At 37.1% G+C, this 20,582-nt stretch overlaps 2 protein-coding genes across 5 annotated transcripts; one reads left to right on the top strand and one right to left on the bottom strand.

Annotated features, from left to right (window-relative positions):
• Positions 1 to 5,403: 5,403 nt before the first annotated feature.
• Positions 5,404 to 9,669, bottom strand: LOC102219512 (trafficking protein particle complex subunit 6B). Its single transcript, XM_005809014.3, has 7 exons — positions 9,417 to 9,669; positions 9,054 to 9,150; positions 8,657 to 8,724; positions 8,442 to 8,559; positions 8,008 to 8,091; positions 7,759 to 7,852; positions 5,404 to 6,598 (listed from the first exon to the last, which is right to left on the bottom strand). The coding sequence occupies exons 2-7, from the start codon at positions 9,147 to 9,149 to the stop codon at positions 6,567 to 6,569; spliced, it is 492 nt and encodes a 163-aa protein (XP_005809071.1). The 5' UTR covers position 9,150; positions 9,417 to 9,669; the 3' UTR covers positions 5,404 to 6,566.
• Positions 9,670 to 9,761: 92 nt separating this feature from the next.
• bloc1s3 (biogenesis of lysosomal organelles complex 1 subunit 3) lies at positions 9,762 to 12,523 on the top strand. Of its 4 annotated transcripts, none has more exons than XM_023350836.1 (5): positions 9,762 to 9,820; positions 9,962 to 10,080; positions 10,158 to 10,344; positions 11,239 to 11,339; positions 12,081 to 12,523. In XM_023350836.1, the coding sequence occupies exons 2-5, from the start codon at positions 9,964 to 9,966 to the stop codon at positions 12,261 to 12,263; spliced, it is 588 nt and encodes a 195-aa protein (XP_023206604.1). In that variant the 5' UTR covers positions 9,762 to 9,820; positions 9,962 to 9,963; the 3' UTR covers positions 12,264 to 12,523. The 4 variants fall into 4 exon arrangements, with proteins under 4 accessions (XP_023206604.1, XP_023206603.1, XP_023206605.1 ...); XM_023350835.1 differs by having other exon boundaries at positions 11,236 to 11,339; positions 12,081 to 12,522; XM_023350837.1 differs by having other exon boundaries at positions 11,236 to 11,331; positions 12,081 to 12,275.
• The last annotated feature ends 8,059 nt before the right edge of the window (positions 12,524 to 20,582 follow it).

Here is a 20,582-nt window from a genome sequence, read left to right as displayed (position 1 = left end):
CTATCTGTAGAATTCAAAATCAAACGGAGCCAAAAAGATAACAAAATGTGAAAGTGAAAAAAGAAAAAAACAAAGAGTTTATTGTGAGATTCACCTCAAGTAACTCAAAAACTACAACTTGAAATGTTCAAATTGGCGAAAAAAATTTTTATGGAAAAAATAAACTGATGAATGAAAGAAGAATATTGCTAAGATTGGTAAGCTGTTATTCAACCTATACAACATAGCTGAATGTTACAGTATACATTATATAAAACACAGACTATTAGAATGAGAAAGGGAATATTGCACATTGTTCACATGATAGTGGTATTGCACTCGTTTTGTTATACTGCATGAGTATAAACTTGTAATAAAGCCGTGAGTAACCAAATTAACAAGATGGTAACAGTAAGTTTGAGTAATTTAAACCCTTGTGTTCAAAAAGTTCAGATATGAAACATGCATAAAGAATGTACAGAAATGTAACAGTTTGGTTTTGTGATGGCTTGGGATGGGGGAACAAGATCCTGTTAAACCTGGTTGTTCTGGACTGCTGTTAAATTTTCCAGAGGATAGAAGTTAAAACAAACCATGTGCAGTGCGAGTGAAATCTTTTATGATCTTGGTAGATCTGCTCTGGCAATAGGGAGTTCTTGGACAGATGGGGGTTAAGCCCAAATGATTTCGTATGCTGACCTCACGACTCTAGGTAGTATGTAGTGGAACTGCCACTGAACTGAGATGCTGCAGTTCAGTGTAGAAAGTTCAGCAGATGGACGGGTTTCTCTTTTCAACTTCTTTTCAGAGTTGTCAAACAATTAAATTATGAAAAAGATGTTTTCTATGTCTGGCTTGATGATTGTGTGAATTATTACTATGTCAAAAAATTCTAGAAAATGTATTTTGCAAAACAAGTTAAATAATGGACACGATAGGTAGCTCCTTATTTAATATTAGACTATGAGATAGATAAATCTACAGTGGAGCTGTTAACCATAACACTAATGATTTTAATAAGTTGGAAACATTTATGTGAAATAAAATAAAAATTATGTTTCCAACTTATATTTTTTTCTATCAACACACCAAGAAAACCAGAAAATGAGACCTCCCATACTGAATAACTTCCAGTTCAGATTTACATAGATCGAGAAACAGATTAAACTTCACGTAGTTTCCAAATAAGCATTAGTTTAGTGATGATAGCTGAGGAAAATTTTACAACTAAAACAAATTGCTATCATCAGCAAGAAGTACAGGAAACAAAAACACTAATGCATTGGATTAGACAAATCATTTTTATATTCAAGAAATAAGTGTTCCCAAAATGGATCTTTGTTGGATCCCAGGACTTACAAGAAATTGTTGATCAGGATAATTATAAAGCCACAGAGGAATATTTTTCCTGCAGAAGTGTAAGGTGATAATTTTGGTAAAATTTTGTGATTTACTATATTGAATGCCTTTTTCTTCAGCACAATGAACTAAAGCTCAATTTGCAGATTGCATGATTAATGGCTGTCATATCAACAATCTTTTCCAACTGAGTTGAGGATTTTTGCAGCTTTTCTAGCCTCTCCATGGGCCTCAAGGCTGTTCTTTGGTTAATACATTCTTTATCCGGCCAATTAGTTTACGTGCTTAGTTGTGCCACACTTTCATTTTCCAATGACTGCACTGTGCTTTAAGCCTGGGGACACTGTTTAACAACCTGCTTTTAACTTCTCCATAACTTTCACAACCTCTCTGCTTTATTCCTTGATCTTCACGATGTTGTTTGTTCATTAATGTTCTCCTGAGGTCTTCACAGAACAGCTGCTTATACTGAAGATTCATTACACACAGGTGGAATATATATCAAATGCAATAGTTTTAAATAGGAGTATCAGATCAAAGAGTAGATATAGAAGATGAAGTAGATATAAAACAGATGAAGACCTTTCAGATTTGTACTTGTAAACACTTTGGAAAGCCATGTAACTCAGCTGTTCCTACACACAATTATGCATTTGTCTCTGATGGTTTCTAACATAATATCCAAAAATAACCCAATATAACAGTTTGCGATTTTAGCATAACAAAATACAGAGATGTGTAAAAATGTTGATTCTATTACTGCCACTTACATTCCTTTTCACTTTCTTCCTGCTCAGCTGACCTAGTTTAGTCATCTCTAGTCTAATGACCAAAACATGATTGCAAATTGTTTAGTTTTCAGTTTTCAAGTATTTTTGGTTAGAACATGGCAGAGTTAGCCTCTGCCATGTTCGGCACAAAATGTATCGGTGCCTATCATTCAGATAAAATAAGAGTATGGTCTTCTTAAGGATCCTCATTACTGAAGTCTTTATTTTTTCCTCATACATGCACACACTCAAGCTCTATTATCTAGTCTCTACAACAGCAGATGGGTTGGCCTTCCTGGGAGTGATTGGTTAGCTGTGCAGGGTTCAGAGGCATGTGTGTGCTTGTATGGGTATGTGGCATTGTTTCCTAGAGACATTATCCCACACTCCTGCGCTGCGGGACAGAGGAAAGGCAGGCAGATGGCTGCATTCAGGTCCACCATAGGTCAACATATGGGCCATAGAGACAAAGTTTGTGTTTGTGTGTCTGAGAGCCTGAGCGTCCCGCCATGCATGAGTGGAAAAAGTTGAATGAAATAAGAAAGGGGGAAAAAAGGTAAGGGTGGGGGAAGATGAAAACTGGTGAGAAAAGAGTTGTGGGAGAGTTTGAGAGGAAGAAACTTTGTGTCTTCCCATGAGATAATGCAAATTAAGCCCAGCAATATGGGTGTATGAGGACTTGTTAGCACAACCCTGCAAGGTAACACTTTATTTGACAGGTTGTGAATAAGACTATCATGACACCATCATAAACATGAGTAAGTCTTCATGAATATTTATGAAAGTTGTCATAAAGTGTCATTTGGTAAATCATGACACTTTTAATACAAAGTTGACGTTATTCAAAATGTCTTTGTTATGACAACTTGTTATTAAACTAGGCAAAAATATCTTCATTATGACAACTTGACATTTACCAAGAAATCATGATCTGACATAAATTTATTATAAAAGTAATACTGATTAAACTTTAAAAAATATGTAGCTTTATGTTATTAAAGCTAAAGTTTAATCAGCAATACCTTTATAACAAATTTATGTCAGATCATGATTTCTTGGTTTTTGATGCTGTTTGATGTCAAATCTCTCAGAACTTAATTTTTTCTTCTGTTAATTTTAATGAAGATTTGTTGTGATGCTATAAAAATCTGTCTTCATTTCCAGCTTTCTACCAGTCACCTGGATGATTAGGTTTTTTTTTGTCAAAACTTATTTGTGTCTAGATCTGGTAATGATTTCACACTTGACAGAACCCCAGTTCCTTCTGAAGAAAAGTAATCACGATACCATCACCAACATGGTTCACTGTGGGTAGAGTGTGCTTTTGGCAACGTTCACAGTTGTGTCAAACTTGTGATTTTGACAGTCAATGGTGGTGACAGTAGTAGCGGTTTATCCTAATTCGAGCGATAACCGAAACTCCCACAAGGTTTTGGGAAACTTTAGCAAGATCTGGATGTTTTGTTTGAAATGCAAGACTGTTCTCTTTAGTCCAGATATATGGGGAATATTGGAGATTGCTGACTTCTGCTTCTTATGTATCACTATTAACTGATGGCAGGTGTTAACTATAAAAGTCTGATTGCTGAATATGATTTAAATAGGTGATTTAGCAAAGAGGTAGTTTCAGGGGGCAATCACTTATGCATCCAGGACCTTTCTGTGTGTCCCACCTTTTCTTGCTTCTTGAAAAGTGAAGGACTCGGTGAAGCAGTCACAATTTATCATACAAAAGATTAAGGGAAGTTCAAGAGAATCTATGAAGAGAAACCTCTACTCAATATAAGGGGTTCAAGAAGACTTGAACTAAAGATCTGTTACCCATAATACAGTCAAGAAAACCCTAATCTTTAACAGGGAAACACAGGCTCCTTGTTGTCGGAAATAAACAGGTGAGTAATTTTTCAGTCTGGACAGCATATTTCTTTGTACTTGTCTGGTGAACTTTAGTTACAGAAACATGAACGGTTCTGAGTGCAGCTCTTGAGCCCCCTACGTTCAGGCCCCCTCTGTTCAGGCTCCTTTCTGAGTCTATTGGGCGACACAAGGGAGGGAAGAAAAGAGACAAAATGTCCCTGCTGAGCTGCAACTATTGTCCCTCGGTTTCACTGGAAGAATCAGTCTCCATATAACCCTACTTCTCAGCAGAGGAATTTGTTTGCAGGTGAAAGGAAACACTGCCTGAAGACCACTATTACACCTTTGTCACCTTTTTCTGTTTCCTTCTCCTAACTCTCTGTTTCCAAGAACCTCCAATGAAAGTCTCTTTTCTTCCTTTCTTCTCCCTACAGCCTCCTTCCAGGCTCTCCATTTTCTCCATCTATTTTTCTTTTTTGCCCACTCTCCTAATCTCCTCCTCCACCAACTTTCTAAAACTCTACCCCCTCTCAGTCTTTCTCTAATCCCTCCTCCTGATTATTTTCCTCCTCTCAAGAGAGGATTTGGGCTGTTTAATGGGTTGCAACGAACAGAAAAAGACTGAGCTTGGCTGCAAAGGAATACAGTCAACTAACTGAGATTCCTAGTCTGTTTTTTCCACCTCCTCTAGATTTCTATGGTTGAATAAAAGTTTCATAAGGGTTACATTACACTGTGCAGATTTACAAGTGAAAAGTAACCATTTATGGTATATTCAGCAATTTTCCTTAACTTCTCTTGAAAACTCGAGATAGCTTAAGCACACTTGTTTCTGAGACGTTCTAACAGGGGAACACAGCAGGGCTATGAGAGCAGTTTGAGACAATAGCGTTGAAAATAAAGAGATAGTCAAGCAATAAAATCTTTATCATCCACACATACAATTAAAAAAATACAAATCGAATGAAACAAGACTTTAAAAATTCACAATTCACTAGATCATCTTTAAAACCCTGAATTGTGCATTACCCACCTTACAGAACATAAACCTATCAAGCAAAATATTATTTTATGAGTTATAACAATAAAGAGTACATTACTCTCCACTGAAACTGGAAATTTTTAAGTGTGCATCCCATATGTGTCTTTCTCCCTAGAACCAAACCAAATCTCCTTTGGGGAATGTTTATGTTGCTAATGGAAAACCTGACAAGAGCACAACTGGTATTACTCTTCTTTAATATAAAAAAAATGTTGTCTTCAGCAAGGATATGATAAAAAAGGAATACAAGTATTTGTGTAAAGTAAAACTGAGACATGAATAAATAAACCCTCAAACGTATAATGATTGTGTCATGTGTCTCCATCTGGTGGCTTAAAGAAACTACTGCTTTGAGTTCCTCTACCAAACATGACAAGATTTTCATGGAGCGCAGCATTGTCTTTTACATCACAGTTTTATTAAGTTTACAAAGAGAAGTCTTGTTTTAAGACCCTATGACTGAACAGAGAACAAACACATTGTCATTGAACATAACGCATTTCAAGAAAGAATTTTACAAACATGATTTACAGCCAACTGAGAAAACATATATACACATGAAATCAGGTCAGCATTCTCAATCTAGTATTTGGTAGAAGTAGTGCTTGTATAATAACATTCAATCATTTTAGAAGATCAGGGTCCCCCACAAACAAGATCTGATTCTAATTATACATTTTAATGCACGGTTGACTTGGGAACACAAGATCTAATTCCATTTAATCCATGTGCCAGCAATATGAATCCAAATTACTACGAATTGATTGCAGAGGCAAAATGACCAAAAACACCAGACATAGATGCAGTTCTGCCATGTGGTGTTTCTCATACCTGATCTGTTCACAAACTTTACCATCACTGACCACATACACCAACAGCATCCAACATTTACCAAACAATTTGCTGTTTAGGCTTCATAGGAACTTCAAGTGATGTACTAAACTTGCATCAGGTTTACATTAACTTTGACAATCAGGGAACAAAATATAGGAGGGATTTCTGACACACTAGTTATAGAATTGGCTTTATTTTTTTTTGTTTGTTTTTTCACTACATCTGCTGACACATTTTTTCACTACATCTTCACATTTAATATTTAGGTCCAGCAGTTTTGTTCCCAAGCAAGGCTTTCCCAGTTAGTTCATTGAAGCAAGCTTTTAAAAATTATGAATGTTTAGTCAGACAGATTTAGTCAAAAGTTTGCACTGGATAAATTGTTCTAACATTTAGCTGATCAATCAGTGCCAGCCTCCCCCAAAAATACTTTACACAAGAACTGATAACTTTATATTACACAGTTTAAATGGACAAGCATTTCAAAAAAATTTTAAAAAGGAGGAAAAAAATGCACAAAACCAAAAGTGAGCTAAAGAGCCTCCAAAGTGGGCTGTTGAAGTCCCAACAGTGGTTTGGAGGATCCGAGTTGACCCATCCATCACCCACTTGACCCATTCGTGATCATATATTCCAATGTCCGTTATGATCAGTGGAAATACAGGTACATTCCTCCCAACACGTTGGCACCATTTATGTGTACCAGGGTAACCAAGGCAACTGGGTTACAGCTTCTGGATGACCACCTGAAACTTACCTAGGAGAACAAGAGGCAAAAAAAAGGGAACCATCATTATAATCTACACAAAAGTAAAGTAACAAAAATGGTCAGCACAGTTAATGAGATGATCTGGGCTTACTGATCAGTGAGAGCACATTTATCCTGTAGCAGTAGCCATTTCTTTTCTCAATGAGACACACACTCAAACTCCAGTGGTCTCATTTAAAACTGTCACGTTTATCCTGGTTATGTAGGTTGTAAATTCTGAGTCTCAACAGTCAGGCCTGTTAAAGTAGCACTCCATTGAGACTTTTTAGGTATAGATATAAATCTCAAATATGTTGCGATATTAATATCACAAAGGACTGTTTTGGAGTGCAGTAATATTTTCAAGTATTTTGAAGTTGTGTTTTCACACTGAAGTAATAACACCGCTGCTGTTAAGAGTCTTACAGCAACAGAGTCTCATACTGAAAATAATGATGTTGTCCAAAATGCTAAAGGTCACAGAGTGATGGAAGCACAAATGAGAAGAAGAGGAAAGAAGAAAATGGGAATATGGCAACTGATATTTTTATCATAATATTTACCAATATAATCACCAGCACAAAATTTTCTAACATTGTGAAGTCCTTGCAGACAAAAAACATACATCCACAAAAACAGATAAAATCAGTTCAAGTTTTATTCAAGTCATCTGTTTAAAAAAAAAAAATCTTTTTTTTTCTCAAATTGCACAGATAGAGAAAAAATTACAGTGTCAGTTTTTTCCCCCCAATATTAGGCAATAGTGATGCCTGCTATCTCAGAGTATGTCTCTTAAATCAATTTTCTTAATCTGTGATGTTCCACAAGATTCAGTTCTGGGCAAATTAATAGAATCTTTTTACATCCTTTTATTAGGTAGCATTTTACAAACTTATCGGACAGCTATGTATCAGTTGATGAAGCCCACTTGGTGAACAGGTTGTCCACCTTAGTCCATCATTAATCAGGCTTTTATCCAGAGATGTTATGTTACTTGATTGCTTGCTTATAATTAGAACCATTATTTGTCCAAAAAACAACTCAAGCAGTTAAGTTGCTTGTGAGTTTTAGTTACTGTAGCTAACCACTTTAGTTACTGCTTGGAATCTGTGAAAATATTATACCTTAGTTGTGCACATAGGAATAGAAGTCATGTATTGGACACTTACATGACGGCATGATGGAGACCTCAGCTGTCACCACACTCTCCAGTCCGAGGTTAGACAGAGCTCCTCTCACCACACCGCAAGAAAAAGCAAGATACTGGGAAAAATAATAGATTGATCAGTTACAGCTTAGCTAAAACAAACTGATTTCATAAGCTGCGTGTCATAAACATTTTATCTGCCTGTTTATGTTAGATTTAAAGTTAACAGCAGTGTACATCTACTTGAGTGTACAAGGTGATAATTCTGTACCTTGGGGGCCTGATCCAGATACTGTTTCCCACCGGAAAACTGAGTCAGAAAAGAAAACTTGTTGTCCTGTAAAACATAGGTCCCCTGTGGTGCAAAATAAATGGTTAGACTGCGCTATATTTTGTTCTGGACATTCACATTTGCTAATGCTCTTCTGAAACACACACATTTCTAGAATTGTTACCATTTCCCTGAGTAGTTTTTTTTTAAAACCTCTTTTAAAAGAAGAACTTTACAGGCTTTTGGTTTTAGTTCAAATGCTGTTTGTCATTTATTGGAACCTTGGGCAGAATTGGAGGCTTTGCTTTCTGTATGTCAATACTACAATATTACAAAGCAGTGTCTCGTTTGACACTGTCTTCAGCACCATGAATAAAATTACATTTAATCATTGCTCTTCTCTGTGAACCAGATTTTTTTCAACAATATTTTACCTGATGGTTTGTCCGGAGGTTATCCACTTGTCTCCTAAACACCTTAGTCCAGAAGTCTTTACAAATAAACTTCATAATATCCAACTCATCCTTAAAGCTGGGGGTGTCCCGTGTCAGTCTGCAAGCAAACATCAAATCATATACATATTAGAAGGGAGATCAGTGGTCGGATATGCATCCACTGTTAAATATCCCTTATTATGAATATCACCAACCTCTCAATGAGACCTTGTCCCACCCTGAAGCCCATCGCTTCTAAGAGAGAAATACATGCCGCTCTGTCCTTGGGTGAAATAATATATAGACATACAAGTGAATTGGTTAAAAATGCAACAAAATATCTTGTAATGTGGTAAATGCTAAACTTGTGCTACACAGAATTTAGAGAGGAGAGAACACAGACTAAGCAATTGCTTGGTATGTATTAATATCCTACATGCTCAAAAGTAATTTAAGTATCATATTTTTTGCGTTTTACTAACTTCGCAGCTTTAAATTTCATCTTACAGTTTTTATTTTTGTATATATTAATGGATTAGGGCTATGCAATTGCTTACAGGCTTTCTCTATATCAGAAAAAACAATTTGACTCAAGCTTGTAAATAAACATACCTTGTTGTCCAGCTCTCCTTTACTCGACTGCTGCTCATTGAAAATGTGCGAAACAATCTCCATATGGAGAAACTCAAACAAGGAGTCGTCTGCCATTCTGTAAAAACACTTAAAATTAACATAAAGCTCTATGAAAGGATGGGACATTAATAAAATCAGCTGTAGACATTAAAATTCTGTTCTTCTGTTTAGCATTAGCTAGCTAGATTTGGTTAGCAACCGGTAATGAAATATTTCTTAGCCTAACAGAATGGGCTATACGAAAACGTAGTAGAGAAAAAAAAAAACAATAGAAGGATCACTTATAGAAATTAATCACCACAAATATCGCATTAGATTCAAATTTTCACTATATTAGCTTACTTGTCAAACCTCCCGTACTCTGCTAGCCTACTTCTGCTTCTCAGGTTGCACTCGATATATCCGCCAGGGCACCCCGTAAAAAGTATGCAGGCGAAGTTAAAGGTACTTTGATCAATTTATATGGATTATCAACAGGAGAAGAACCCTGTTTGTGCTACTAAAGACAAGGTAAGTAATAAAAATAATCTAGTGATTGAACAGCCTCCCTGATACCAGATAAACAGCAGTTTCACATCTAGATGTAGCTTCCGAGTACGCCGGCGTAATACACAAACATCTGTAACATACCAGGGAACCAATCAAAATACAAAGCGTATTTTTCATGCGCTTCCTGTATCCGATTTGATTGGATCTTAGAAAGCAAGCTACTTCCTCGCTCATGTGATTTGTTTTCGACAGGAAAGGTTCGACATTTTCTGAATTTGATTCTGCTCATGTATCCATTGTGTAATGCAAAACCCCCCATTCTTTTATTTCCAACGAAGTGACAAATTCAAATTGAGTCCTTTCGCTGCCCATCCACTGTTGTTTTGTTGTGTTTCCAGCCATGTCCAGCAGCAGATACCCGATAGTGGTGCAGGGGGAAGCGTCTGAAACGGACTCCGATGATGAAGTCTACATCACTTCTCTAACTTCTCACCAAACTACCGCAGGAGGAGCCAAGGTTAGCAAATAGAAATACAAATAAACTTTGAGCATTTGAGCTCTATTTTTCTTAATGCGTTTAATGGATGCTGTCAGGTTCCTGGGGAAGCCTCGGAGACGGACAGTGAAGATGATGCGCAGCAGGCGGTCAGATCCTCTTTAATGGCTCAGGAGAGTGCTCAGATACTCAAGAGAGAGCTGCCCCCTCTTATTGTGGTCAGAGACAACCCCGATGTGCAGTCCATAGTAGAAGACAGGCCGAGCCCTTCACACAAGCCTTATGGTGAGGACACATACACAGCTCTGTGTTGATGCACACAGGCAACAACACAAAATCATCAATCTAATCCATGTTTTGTTGCTGGTTTGTATGTGAACAGTGTTTGGAGAACATGCCATTGTGAAATAATGTATTGACGTTAAGCTTTGTGCATCTCTGTACTGCATCTGATGTTTTAAATACCATTTTCATCCTGAAAGAAGGTAATTTTGAGTCTTTTTCCCTCAATAACATCGGTAACCGCTATGATTGGTGTTGTTGTTAGAATAACCTAGCAGTTCTTTAGCATGTTGCATTCAGTAATGGGAATTTATAGTTCATCTCAGATTAGGGTCACTCAAGCTTAAAATTCAGGTCACCAATGAAATTCTCAGGGCGTCTCCAAGTCCAGCGTTTAGTATTAATTTGTTGGCTAACGTTAAAAAGCCTGACTACATTTGCATTAGTCATATAATAAAGATGGATCCAGACACTGTCTCCTTCACTGAATTTAAGAGGAGTATATGATAAGTTTCCTGTCTGATATTTAAAAATTTATTACACAATTTGGTGTAATGGTGCTGATCCAGAACTTTATTGGTGTTTACCTTCTGCAATTATTTATTGCAGAAGGTAAAATAATTTTTACAGATACCACCATGTCAGTGGCATTGTATGAGGAAGGACAACTTAAAAAAAGACATAAATATCAGATTAATTTCATAGAACTTTATTTGTGACAAATAACGGTGAAACAAAAGATTCATTACTGGCTTTACATATTTTTATGTTATCAACCTAACCATATCACACAAACTTAGAAGGTCTTTGTCCATTAAAATTTCTTGTTTGATTGTTTTTATCTATTAGGTAGCTGTCGAGTTTCAGTCCCTGCTCCGTTTATAATTCTGTTAGCAGGAGATACCCTTCTACAGCAGAAGCTGCTGGAGTCCAACAGCCGGCTGTATACCGATGTGGGGCAGAGGGTCCGACAGGTTTACGGCAGTGCCAGTAAGGAGGTGTGCTGTGTTTCAACTTGAACCAATAATTTGTCAATGCATGACTTAATACTTATCTAAAGTCTTTCTTCCCTGTTGCACCACTTCTGGTATAATCTGTCATCTAATTTAGATGAAACAATTCCACACCTAAATAATAATGTCAAAATTATTCATACCGTTGGCAGGTTCAGGTGTAGAATTTTTTTGATTTAACTTGTTTTTGATAGGAAATGTGACAGGCATCTCTCAAAAGATAATAGAGCAAAATAAGACGAATAAAAAAATGATTTTTTACTTTATGTGTAAAAATGCCACATCACAAAATATTTATCACTGCAGTAATTACTGGAAAAATCTATTTTGACATTATAACATTCAAATCATTCTTGTATTTGCTGACCGGCTTTCTCTGCTTCCACTAGCAATTTAATGGATGTTCTTTAGTGATGAACTCTTAACAGCCTTTGAGGTTGGATGGCCTCTTTGCCATCACCCTGATCTTTAGCTGAGATCAGTTTCAAGTCAGTACCCTAACTGGCCCACTCCAAAAACATTAATATTTCTTTCAATCAGAAGAAACATGCTGGTCAAAATAAAAGATTACTTCCAACGAAATTCTCCCAGAGATATGAATTATTTTGTGTTTAATAAAGTAAAAGTTCTGACATGCAATGCAGACCTTAGAGCCGACAGAATTTCTTTCCATACAGTAAGAAGTACCTTCTCAGTTTATTGGTTAACTTTGTGTTTGTAAATTAGGTCCACAGTGTGACATCTCAGCTGAATACATCCCAGAGTGCCATCATCAATGCTTCCCACAGTATCAGATTAATTCTGGACGATCTGAAGGCCGTTTCCGAGAAGATCGACATTATCACCAGCTGCCAAATACTGCCTGATATTAATATCAACCATGGTTATTTAACTTCACCTACACCTTAATCAGTGCATTGCAACTGACTGAAATGATGACATATTTTTCAAACAGCATCATACACACATATACATTTAGTAATTTCAGAGTAAGACACAAAGAGGAACAGTATATTGTTTTACTTAAGTGGATGCAAGCTGTCCCTGTATATAAAAGTAAAAAGTGTTTGTAAGTTGCCTTTTGTTGTATTTAACTGACAGTTAAATACAAGTGGCTGTATGTAGCTTTCTGTTAATAGAAATTTAACCGAACATGTTATTCTTTTTCTTCCTTTAAAGCAAAAAAAGTCTTTTTTTTTTTACTTTTTTGACTATTTTTAAAGAATAAATTGTATATTTAAAATCTGAAGGATTATAAATAAAATGTTAGTCTCTGATTTCTATGGATGCTGTCCAGGTTTTTGATTTATTTTGTTTGTGGGTTGAATATATCATGTATTTATTTTTGTTGTTTTTCAGAAGGGACTTCTAGGGTAGATGAATATTGTTGCTTAAAAGAAAATCGTAAGCTAAAAATCAAACAAAATTAATAACCACAAAAAACATCATAATACAAAACTTCAGTAAATGACAAAGAAACATTCACATAAAGAGACATTAAAATAAAACTGTAGTTCAAACAACACGCGCTGTTGCAAATGCTGTCACATTATTAAATATCACCACAGTATAATTTCATGTTTACGACTTCTGAATCTCGCGCATTCACAATTCACTAAATACACACCAAATATATTTTAAACTGATGTTTGAATAAGACACAGTAGATTAAAATGACCAGTCACAATTACAAACATCTGCCGAACAAAATACTAATACAAGAAAATGTACTGCAAGCCATCAGTAGCTCTACTTATGTAAGCGTTTCCTTGTACTCGTTAAACAGGGGTGTAGATGTACACCAACACCACCACCAGCAGGTTGAGAACGGTGCCTACAATACCCACAATCCCAAGTAAATGATCGGGGTCAACTCTGCACCTCTCCATTTTTTGGCGCAGACTCTGAGCATCAGCTGCCTGAAATAGAAAGTAGAACATAGATGCACATTTTATATGTCTTGTAGAATTGATGGCCCCATGCAAATAGCGCTCTGTATGACCAGAGCCTTTATGAAGTTGTGCACCACACCAGCTATACAGTGGAAATATAAAAAATTTAACAATTGTTTTTCTAACAGACACTGAGGGTTTCTGCACATTTTTAATATGTATTTGTACAACTTTGGCTGTGTGGCTGCAAATCTAGTTTTTGATAACTTTTGACAAAAGGTAAAAACTGAATGTCAATTTTTGACACCATGACTACCACTACCATGACCACCCTAAAAAGTATAATGTGTTACATTTGAGCAATCGGGTAGCAAATCCTCGGCTTAATTCCTCCATATCCCTTTTTTTCTGAGAGAGAGTCGTTTTCTAATTCTCTTCTTCATACTCTGTGAACAAGGTATTTGTTCCTCTTGGTAAAGAACAAGTAGGCAGATTTAAGCAGTGATGCATGATGTCCACTTTAATGGACATATGATTAACTGGAATTTCCAGCTCATGAAAAATCAATTAAAGCAGTGTATGGGATTTCTGGCTTGATATGGGATGGGAGTTTATTGTGCACTTACGCTAGTTATCCAGTAGATGGTAGTGTGTAGTATTACATACCAGAGACCACTAAAATGGCTCTGCACAAGTAAACCATTCACATTCACACATGACCAAGAAAAAGGTTTTGAATGTAGTGACCTCTAAGAAAACTGTATCCCTCTTTCTCCTCCTCTCACACATATTTTTGTGATACAAATTACATCTTCTATTTAAAGTGATCCATAGCTGATCTTTGGAAACTTTGTTACAACAGAAATGACACAATTTGTGCTTATGTATTTTGTTAATCGAAAGAAACATTCGGAAAACACAGCTTACATAAAATATTTTGTAATTCAGCAAAATATGGTGATTTTCAACATACATTGAAAGTCACAAAGTCTTGTGTCAGGTTTTTATAATTTGATAAAGGAACAACTTTTAGATAGAGGTCACTCGTTAGATAGCTGTTTCAGACCTGACCTCTCTGGTTCTACTTGTCGACTTTCCTCTTCTTTTCAGTCAATCTACATTATAATCTAGGCTGTCATATTTAGGTAGATGGGCTGTAAAATGAGTAAAAAAAATTAGCTAAAGTCCCCAAAATATTTTGAAGCTTCTATGCACAACAAATCTGGAACAAAATTCCAGAAAACTGCAAAACAGACGAAACACGTAGTTTCTTTAAATCTAGACTAAAAACCCACCTGTTTAGAGTTGCTTTGTAACATAATTATGAAACGTTAATCAATAATCTAATGTGTAATGACGGCAAAATGTAATGTTGACTGTGTGTTCTATAACTTTATATTTTGTGCTTTTATGATGTAAAGCACTTTGAAATGCCTTGTTGCTGAAAGGTGCTATACAAATAAAATCTGATTTATTGATTGATTGAAAGATGCCTAGAAAACCTGGAGAACAACCAATTCAGACTACTTAAGAAAAGCACAAGAAATCCTACTACTTGGGGGGGGGGAAAGAATGAATAATTTAGTTTAGCATTTTTCTGGCCATTAATTAACTTTAAAGGATAAACAAATTATTTGAAACCTTAGTTTTTAGATAATGTACATTAGATCTAGTACTTTATCTGAAAACTATCCATGTTAAATGTAACATTCTGAGTTTACCTCAGTAGTGTTCCTCTGTCCTCTGTCTTCTCTCGGCACCACTGTGGGCTCCATGTCTTTGCCTGGAAACCTTTCCAAATTGAAAGTAGTAGAAAGCAAGAGTTCAGCAACTCCCAATAAAATACCGTCTGATCGTTTATGTAGATTACGATGAGCAAGAGTGAGCGCAGCTTTCGTAGCTGTTGGAGTTTAATTCTTGTGTTTTCTCTACCCCAGGCTGAAGAGGCTCACAGGTCTGTGATAAATGAGGGTTATGAAGGGATGCAGGTCTGACTTATTGTGCAGCTAACTGCACAGAGTGCCGCTCAGTGCAAAGGGACTTCTCAGCTGTCCTCTAACAGCTTTGGCATAAAGTCACATTAAAGTTGGCTCATAAGTGCCTGTGTGCATCTTTTCCGGTGGGAGTGTTATAGAAGAGGATCAAGAGGCCTCCGGGGTCTCAGAGACTCTTCTGGATGTGTGTACATATGTTTAATTACTGCTAAAGAATTAGATGAGCCAAGATTATTTTATGTCAATAAAACTTCTTGAGTCACTACTTTGTAAAACTACTGCAATCACAGTCTATTTGTTATCAGATTTTTCCTTCCAAAATAGTTTAAGTTCAGTCAGATTGGTTGGAGAACTTTTCTGAATATTAGTTTTCCAATCAGAATCCACATAAATATAATAAGACATACAGGATTCAAAAGCAACCATCCATTTTAAAATAAAGTTTACAGGGAAATAAACATTTCTTCCATCATATTTTTTAAATCTCACTCTGATGTGTGTGTTAATGTGCGCATAGCTATCCATCAGTCCCAGCTGTGCTGATCGAGCTTCAGGCTTTAAAGGCTTTTTGAGCGACTAAGAAAAAAAAGATCAAAATAGCAAAATTATGTCAATAACTGAGAAAAATAACACACTGCAAGCTTTTGACCCAATAGTTGTGAAACATGTGACTCTTATCTGAAATTTAGATGTAATTGAAACCTGCAGAGATAAATAACAAATGCTTTTTAATCTCAGCGAAATCTTACGTAACTAAAACCCACCTTCTAAATTCAAATCTACAGACAAATTTTTGCAGTTTTAATGTGATCATTTAAAATAAATGCTTAAAATAACTAAAGTGAATTGAATAAATACATTTAGTTTCCAAATAAGTGTATAACTCAATATTTCTCAAATTCAACAACAGCTTATTTCAAGCATAGAATACGCAAAAAACAGACCAAAGCACTGACGAGCCCAGGCAAATGAGAACTTTCCCCCCATGTAAACAGAGAAACATAATCAGACTGTATTCCTCCAGCGAAATCTTTTTGGAGTGCCTGGACACTGAAAACAGCATAATTGCTTTTTTGACTGTAAGCCATTTTTTTAATTCAGTAATCCAAAAGTTGCAGTTTAATTGCTATACAGCATGCTCTTCATTCATTGCAACTTCTGGTAAAGTTGTGTAAGAAACATTAATATAAATTAATCTTTTATTAAAGTAGCATAGTCTCATACTGAAAAGAAATTACTTTCACTCTCTACCAATGAGCTTTAGAGATTTGCTTTTACTTCCCTTACGAACACCTCACTGTGTGTTGTGTCAAGACTAATTTGGGTCTTTGTCCGTCCATGTTTGCTCCAGTTTTTTAAAACTCTTTAATTACTGCTCCGACTACAGATATTGGAAAGTTTAGACAGTTTTCTTGCAGCCATCTTCTTACTTGTCAAGATCACGATACCTGCACCTTACTTGATGAGCGGCTAAGAAATAAAGAACCTCTGTGGCACAGCATATTTAAATTTCAAAGAAAAACAAAATCGTAGTATTTAATGTTCATGGACTCTCTGATTAGAGTTGGGATATTCTTCAGTTGTCCCCAAATTTATTGAACCTGTTTAACAACCAGGTTGCAGAGTCTGGCTACTGTTTCTTTTTTCAGATGTACATGCAAACTCCTTTCCTTGTCCTGTAAGAGTGACAGAGAACAGGCTGGAACAGGCCTGGTTTCTGCTTAAATCACATCTCTTCCTCATTAGCACTAATAACCAAGTCAGCATCACTACTTAACATTATGTTTATGTTTTAAATCAGGCACGCTGAACAATTGTGTTCCTTTAGTCATTTTTTTTTATTTATATGTAAGTTAAGTGTAAACTACTATAGTAGAAAGTTCAGTCTTCTCAAAGTTAGAAATATGAACAAAGAAATGGTTGATTTGTTCCTTTAAGGCCTGCTGCACTTCCGGGGTAAATTCTCACGCTCAACAGGCAAGTAGGACATAATATCTTACTGTTTATAAAAAAACATCTTCTCTTGTTCTGCTGACAGTGGCTTTAGGCTCACATATAAGGGATGGGGTTCATGCTTGAAATGGCAATCTAACCAAAGTCTAAAATAGTAACAGAGCAAACAATTCACCAGGGCACAGAGGAGGGAACATAAATGTTTGCAGTACATAGCGGAGGCTAGCGCTGAGCAGACAGGGAGGACACTAGGTTGTCAAATCAGACTGGATTATGAACTTTAGCAGGATTCAGGTCCTTTCTTAATAGCCTGCTATAATGCGTATAGGTCTGTGTGTGTTTGTGGTGCTCAGAGGGCAGCTTCCATATTAGCCAGGTCAGTGGGTCTCTCATGGGGAGCCGCAGGACACACTGTTAGTTTATATGGCTGGCTGAACATGGCTGCACACAACAAATCAGGTTTGCCAAAGCAACTGCTTTAAGCTAAGCCTCCACTTTGGGTGATAATCTTGTTTTCTGTTGTATTCAAGACAGCTTAGATAAAACAAGGGATTAACAAACCAGAGGAGCAAGGAAGCAGGGATCAACCCAAATGAGTTAAGGGAACATTTTTTAAAAATCAAAACAACAACGTATTTTCGATGTTTGTCGACATCCCTTCTGCTTTAACCCAGCTTAGGTCTCTTGCAGCGTATCTGTCACTTGATCACAGCCCTTCAGTTTCTTGCTTTTAAACAGCTAAATATGTAAAATGGCCCATCATATTTTCTCTGACGGAGCAGCTGTTCTCCTGCAGGGCTGTGCAGTGTATGTAAAGAGGTGTGGAGACCGCTCTTCTACACCTTTTTACATACACCACAGTTTCTCTATCTAATAATCTAGTTTGCTAGCACATATTCTGTGATGGACTATATTTCAAAGGAAAAGGGAGCTTTGCTTTGACAATCCAAGTGATTAAATGCCTCTGCACGGCTCCCCAGCAGAGAAAATAATGGGTTTCAGTCCTCTCTCCCTCAAGGAGATTCAAAATTCCTTCATCCAAAATTCATCTCATGTTGGAAATGTTCGTCTGGTGGCTCTGGATGGTACCACCGTTATATCAAATAAAGATCAGACAAACTGAAATAGTTTTAGTTCGTTTGTGAGTATTATTTGTAAAAGTAAAAGAAAAACAATTGTAAATGCAAAATAAAAGGCAAACTTCATAAAAACAAAAAAAAACAACAACAAAAAACTTAAACAGAACATTTAACAATAAATGTGAACTATAAGAACAGATGTATAGATTGCCATGAATAAAGTTTTGACACAGTTATATTCAGAAAAGAAACCAATTAGAACAAAGAAAAATGATGACTGCAAGAGCGTGGCAGCTCCAAACAAGAAAATGACCCTCCTTTCGACGTTTGAGACAGACCTGAATCCTGTCGGCTTTTGGTTAGTTGGTTTAAGCCGTCCTCATGCAGCCAAATGTCTGCCTTCAGTTTTGGTTTGGTTTCCTCTCTCAGTTGGCAGTCCTCTGTTTCATTCCACTCATCTCTGTTTTTCGCATTTTGGAAAGTCATTGTTGAAAAGTCATTGTTGAAAAGAGCGGTGGTGGCTTTTGATTTGGCTCCATGCCCAGGGCTGCCTGGCCATAAGCACAGGGTGATGGTTTTCTAGTAATTGTTTACATATTTTATATTGATTAGAGGGCTGCCTTGCTTCCACTTTGATGTACTACTAACAGTTGGAATATGTAATTGTAAGAAAATTTCCAAACTGGACTTATTACACAAGTGATGTCCAGTCATGGTACCTTCCTGCAATTCACTGAGCTCCTAAGAATGTCCCGTTCGGTCACAAGTAGGGCAACAGCAGTCTGTATGCTCAGTAGTTGGATTTTAAAAATACAAAAACTAACAAAATTTTATTTTCACAAAATGCTTTGTATAATTTGCATAGTAAAACATTAATGTTTATTGTGCGTTAATCAAGGGGCACGGGGGAACTTAGAGAGAGATCATAAGCAGCCGTGGGGGGCTCGGTGTTTACAGATTGAAACATAGCAGTGGGGGGTGTCATTGTTTTTGTAAAAGGATTCAGCGTCTTTCTTCACATTTGTCATAGTAATCGCTCTATCTCCACAGATCACTTCACTGCTGTGTGGAGCTCACAGATGGGGTTCTATGTGCAGGGTTTTTCTACACAGACATGAGATTATCTAGGTTCTGATCTAAACCTCCCAGAGATGAAAGAGTTAATGCCATAAGTGATGAAACTGTTTTTATTGTGGCACATGTCATACTGTGTGAGTGTGGGTGGAAAAGATGCATGACTGCAGTCTCCAGAGGAAATATTGGAGGGCCTGAAGGTGTTATGTTTGCAACTTGCTTGTGTTAGAATGGAGGAAATCAAAGGCCATGCCATAGGAACGTGCTGACAAGTTGTTACAGAGTTTAATCTTAAAACGAATTAAACTGGTCTCTGTTTCAATCTCAAGTTGAAACAGAGACACATCTAGAACCTGCAGGACACCGGCGCCCGATGCCTGGATTGGGGACTCGGTTTAGACTCTAAAGCCCTTTTTGCACTGCAGGGTCCGGCCTGGCCCAGCCCGGCTCTGTTCGACCCAGTCCTATTGGTGCCATGGCCCTGGTCGTTTTGCATTGAGCAGGATAAGTGACGTAAATCTAATTATTGCTAAAGCTACCCTGGTGATCTCCCCAGCAGCCGCAGAACAGTTTTCTTCTTGGGTCTCCCGTCCCATTTTTTCTGTATGAAAAAATGGGACGGGATTTTTTGATTTGTTTTGTTGTAAATGTAAAGCTGAGGTAAATGTTTCCCTCAGCTTTACATTTAACGAAAAGAAAATCTCATCTGAATGTTGTCTCTGAGCGGGACTTGCAGCCAGCTGAACTACCGCTGCAGTAGGTGGGATTTCCTGGCTGGAGCGACGCCAGATGCGGAAATCTCCTTGTTCACAGCCTTGCTGACTTCTGATCGGTTCAATTGAAGAAATGTTATTTACATTTACCATTAAAATCTGTGGCTGAAGAGGCGATTATAATCCCAGTGTAGGGTAAGAATACGGTAGATTATAACGGGAATTTATTGGTGCAGCACATTGAAATGACAGCCATCGAGAAAGTCTAGTGCTCCTCTGATCCAGAGATCTGATCTTTGTCCCGCCCCCACAGCCAATGAACCAATCAACAGCTAACTCCAAACCGGTCCGGTCTGGCCAGCCCGATTGCAACCACATCTCTCGGGGTTCCAGGGAGGTCGATGGTACCGGACTGGAAGTGCTAATGCAAAAACGATCGGGCCGACCCGGGTCCAGCGGTGCAGTGCAAAAGGGGCTTAATACTCAAATTACAACAAAGTCCAAATCCAGTCTTACCTCTTTG

Source organism: Xiphophorus maculatus, chromosome 18 (genome assembly GCF_002775205.1).
Source record: "Xiphophorus maculatus strain JP 163 A chromosome 18, X_maculatus-5.0-male, whole genome shotgun sequence".
Classification (NCBI taxonomy): Eukaryota; Metazoa; Chordata; class Actinopteri; order Cyprinodontiformes; family Poeciliidae; genus Xiphophorus; species Xiphophorus maculatus.
This window is presented reverse-complemented; position numbering and strand designations above follow the sequence as displayed.

Bases quoted from the DNA above. Each gene is read 5' to 3' on its own strand.
- LOC102219512 (XM_005809014.3), bottom strand. From the start codon at position 9,149: ATGGCAGACGACTCCTTGTTTGAGTTTCTCCATATGGAGATTGTTTCG. The intron at 8,725-9,053 runs GTATGTTTATTT...ATTTCACCCAAG, and splicing joins AAGGAGAGCTGGACAACAAG to GACAGAGCGGCATGTATTTC. The intron at 6,599-7,758 runs GTAAGTGTCCAA...TTGTTCTCCTAG, and splicing joins GGTCTCCATCATGCCGTCAT to GTAAGTTTCAGGTGGTCATC.
- bloc1s3 (XM_023350835.1), top strand. From the start codon at position 9,964: ATGTCCAGCAGCAGATACCCGATAGTGGTGCAGGGGGAAGCGTCTGAA. The intron at 10,345-11,235 runs GTGAGGACACAT...TAATTCTGTTAG, and splicing joins CCCTTCACACAAGCCTTATG to CAGGAGATACCCTTCTACAG. The intron at 11,340-12,080 runs GTGTGCTGTGTT...TTTGTAAATTAG, and splicing joins ACGGCAGTGCCAGTAAGGAG to GTCCACAGTGTGACATCTCA.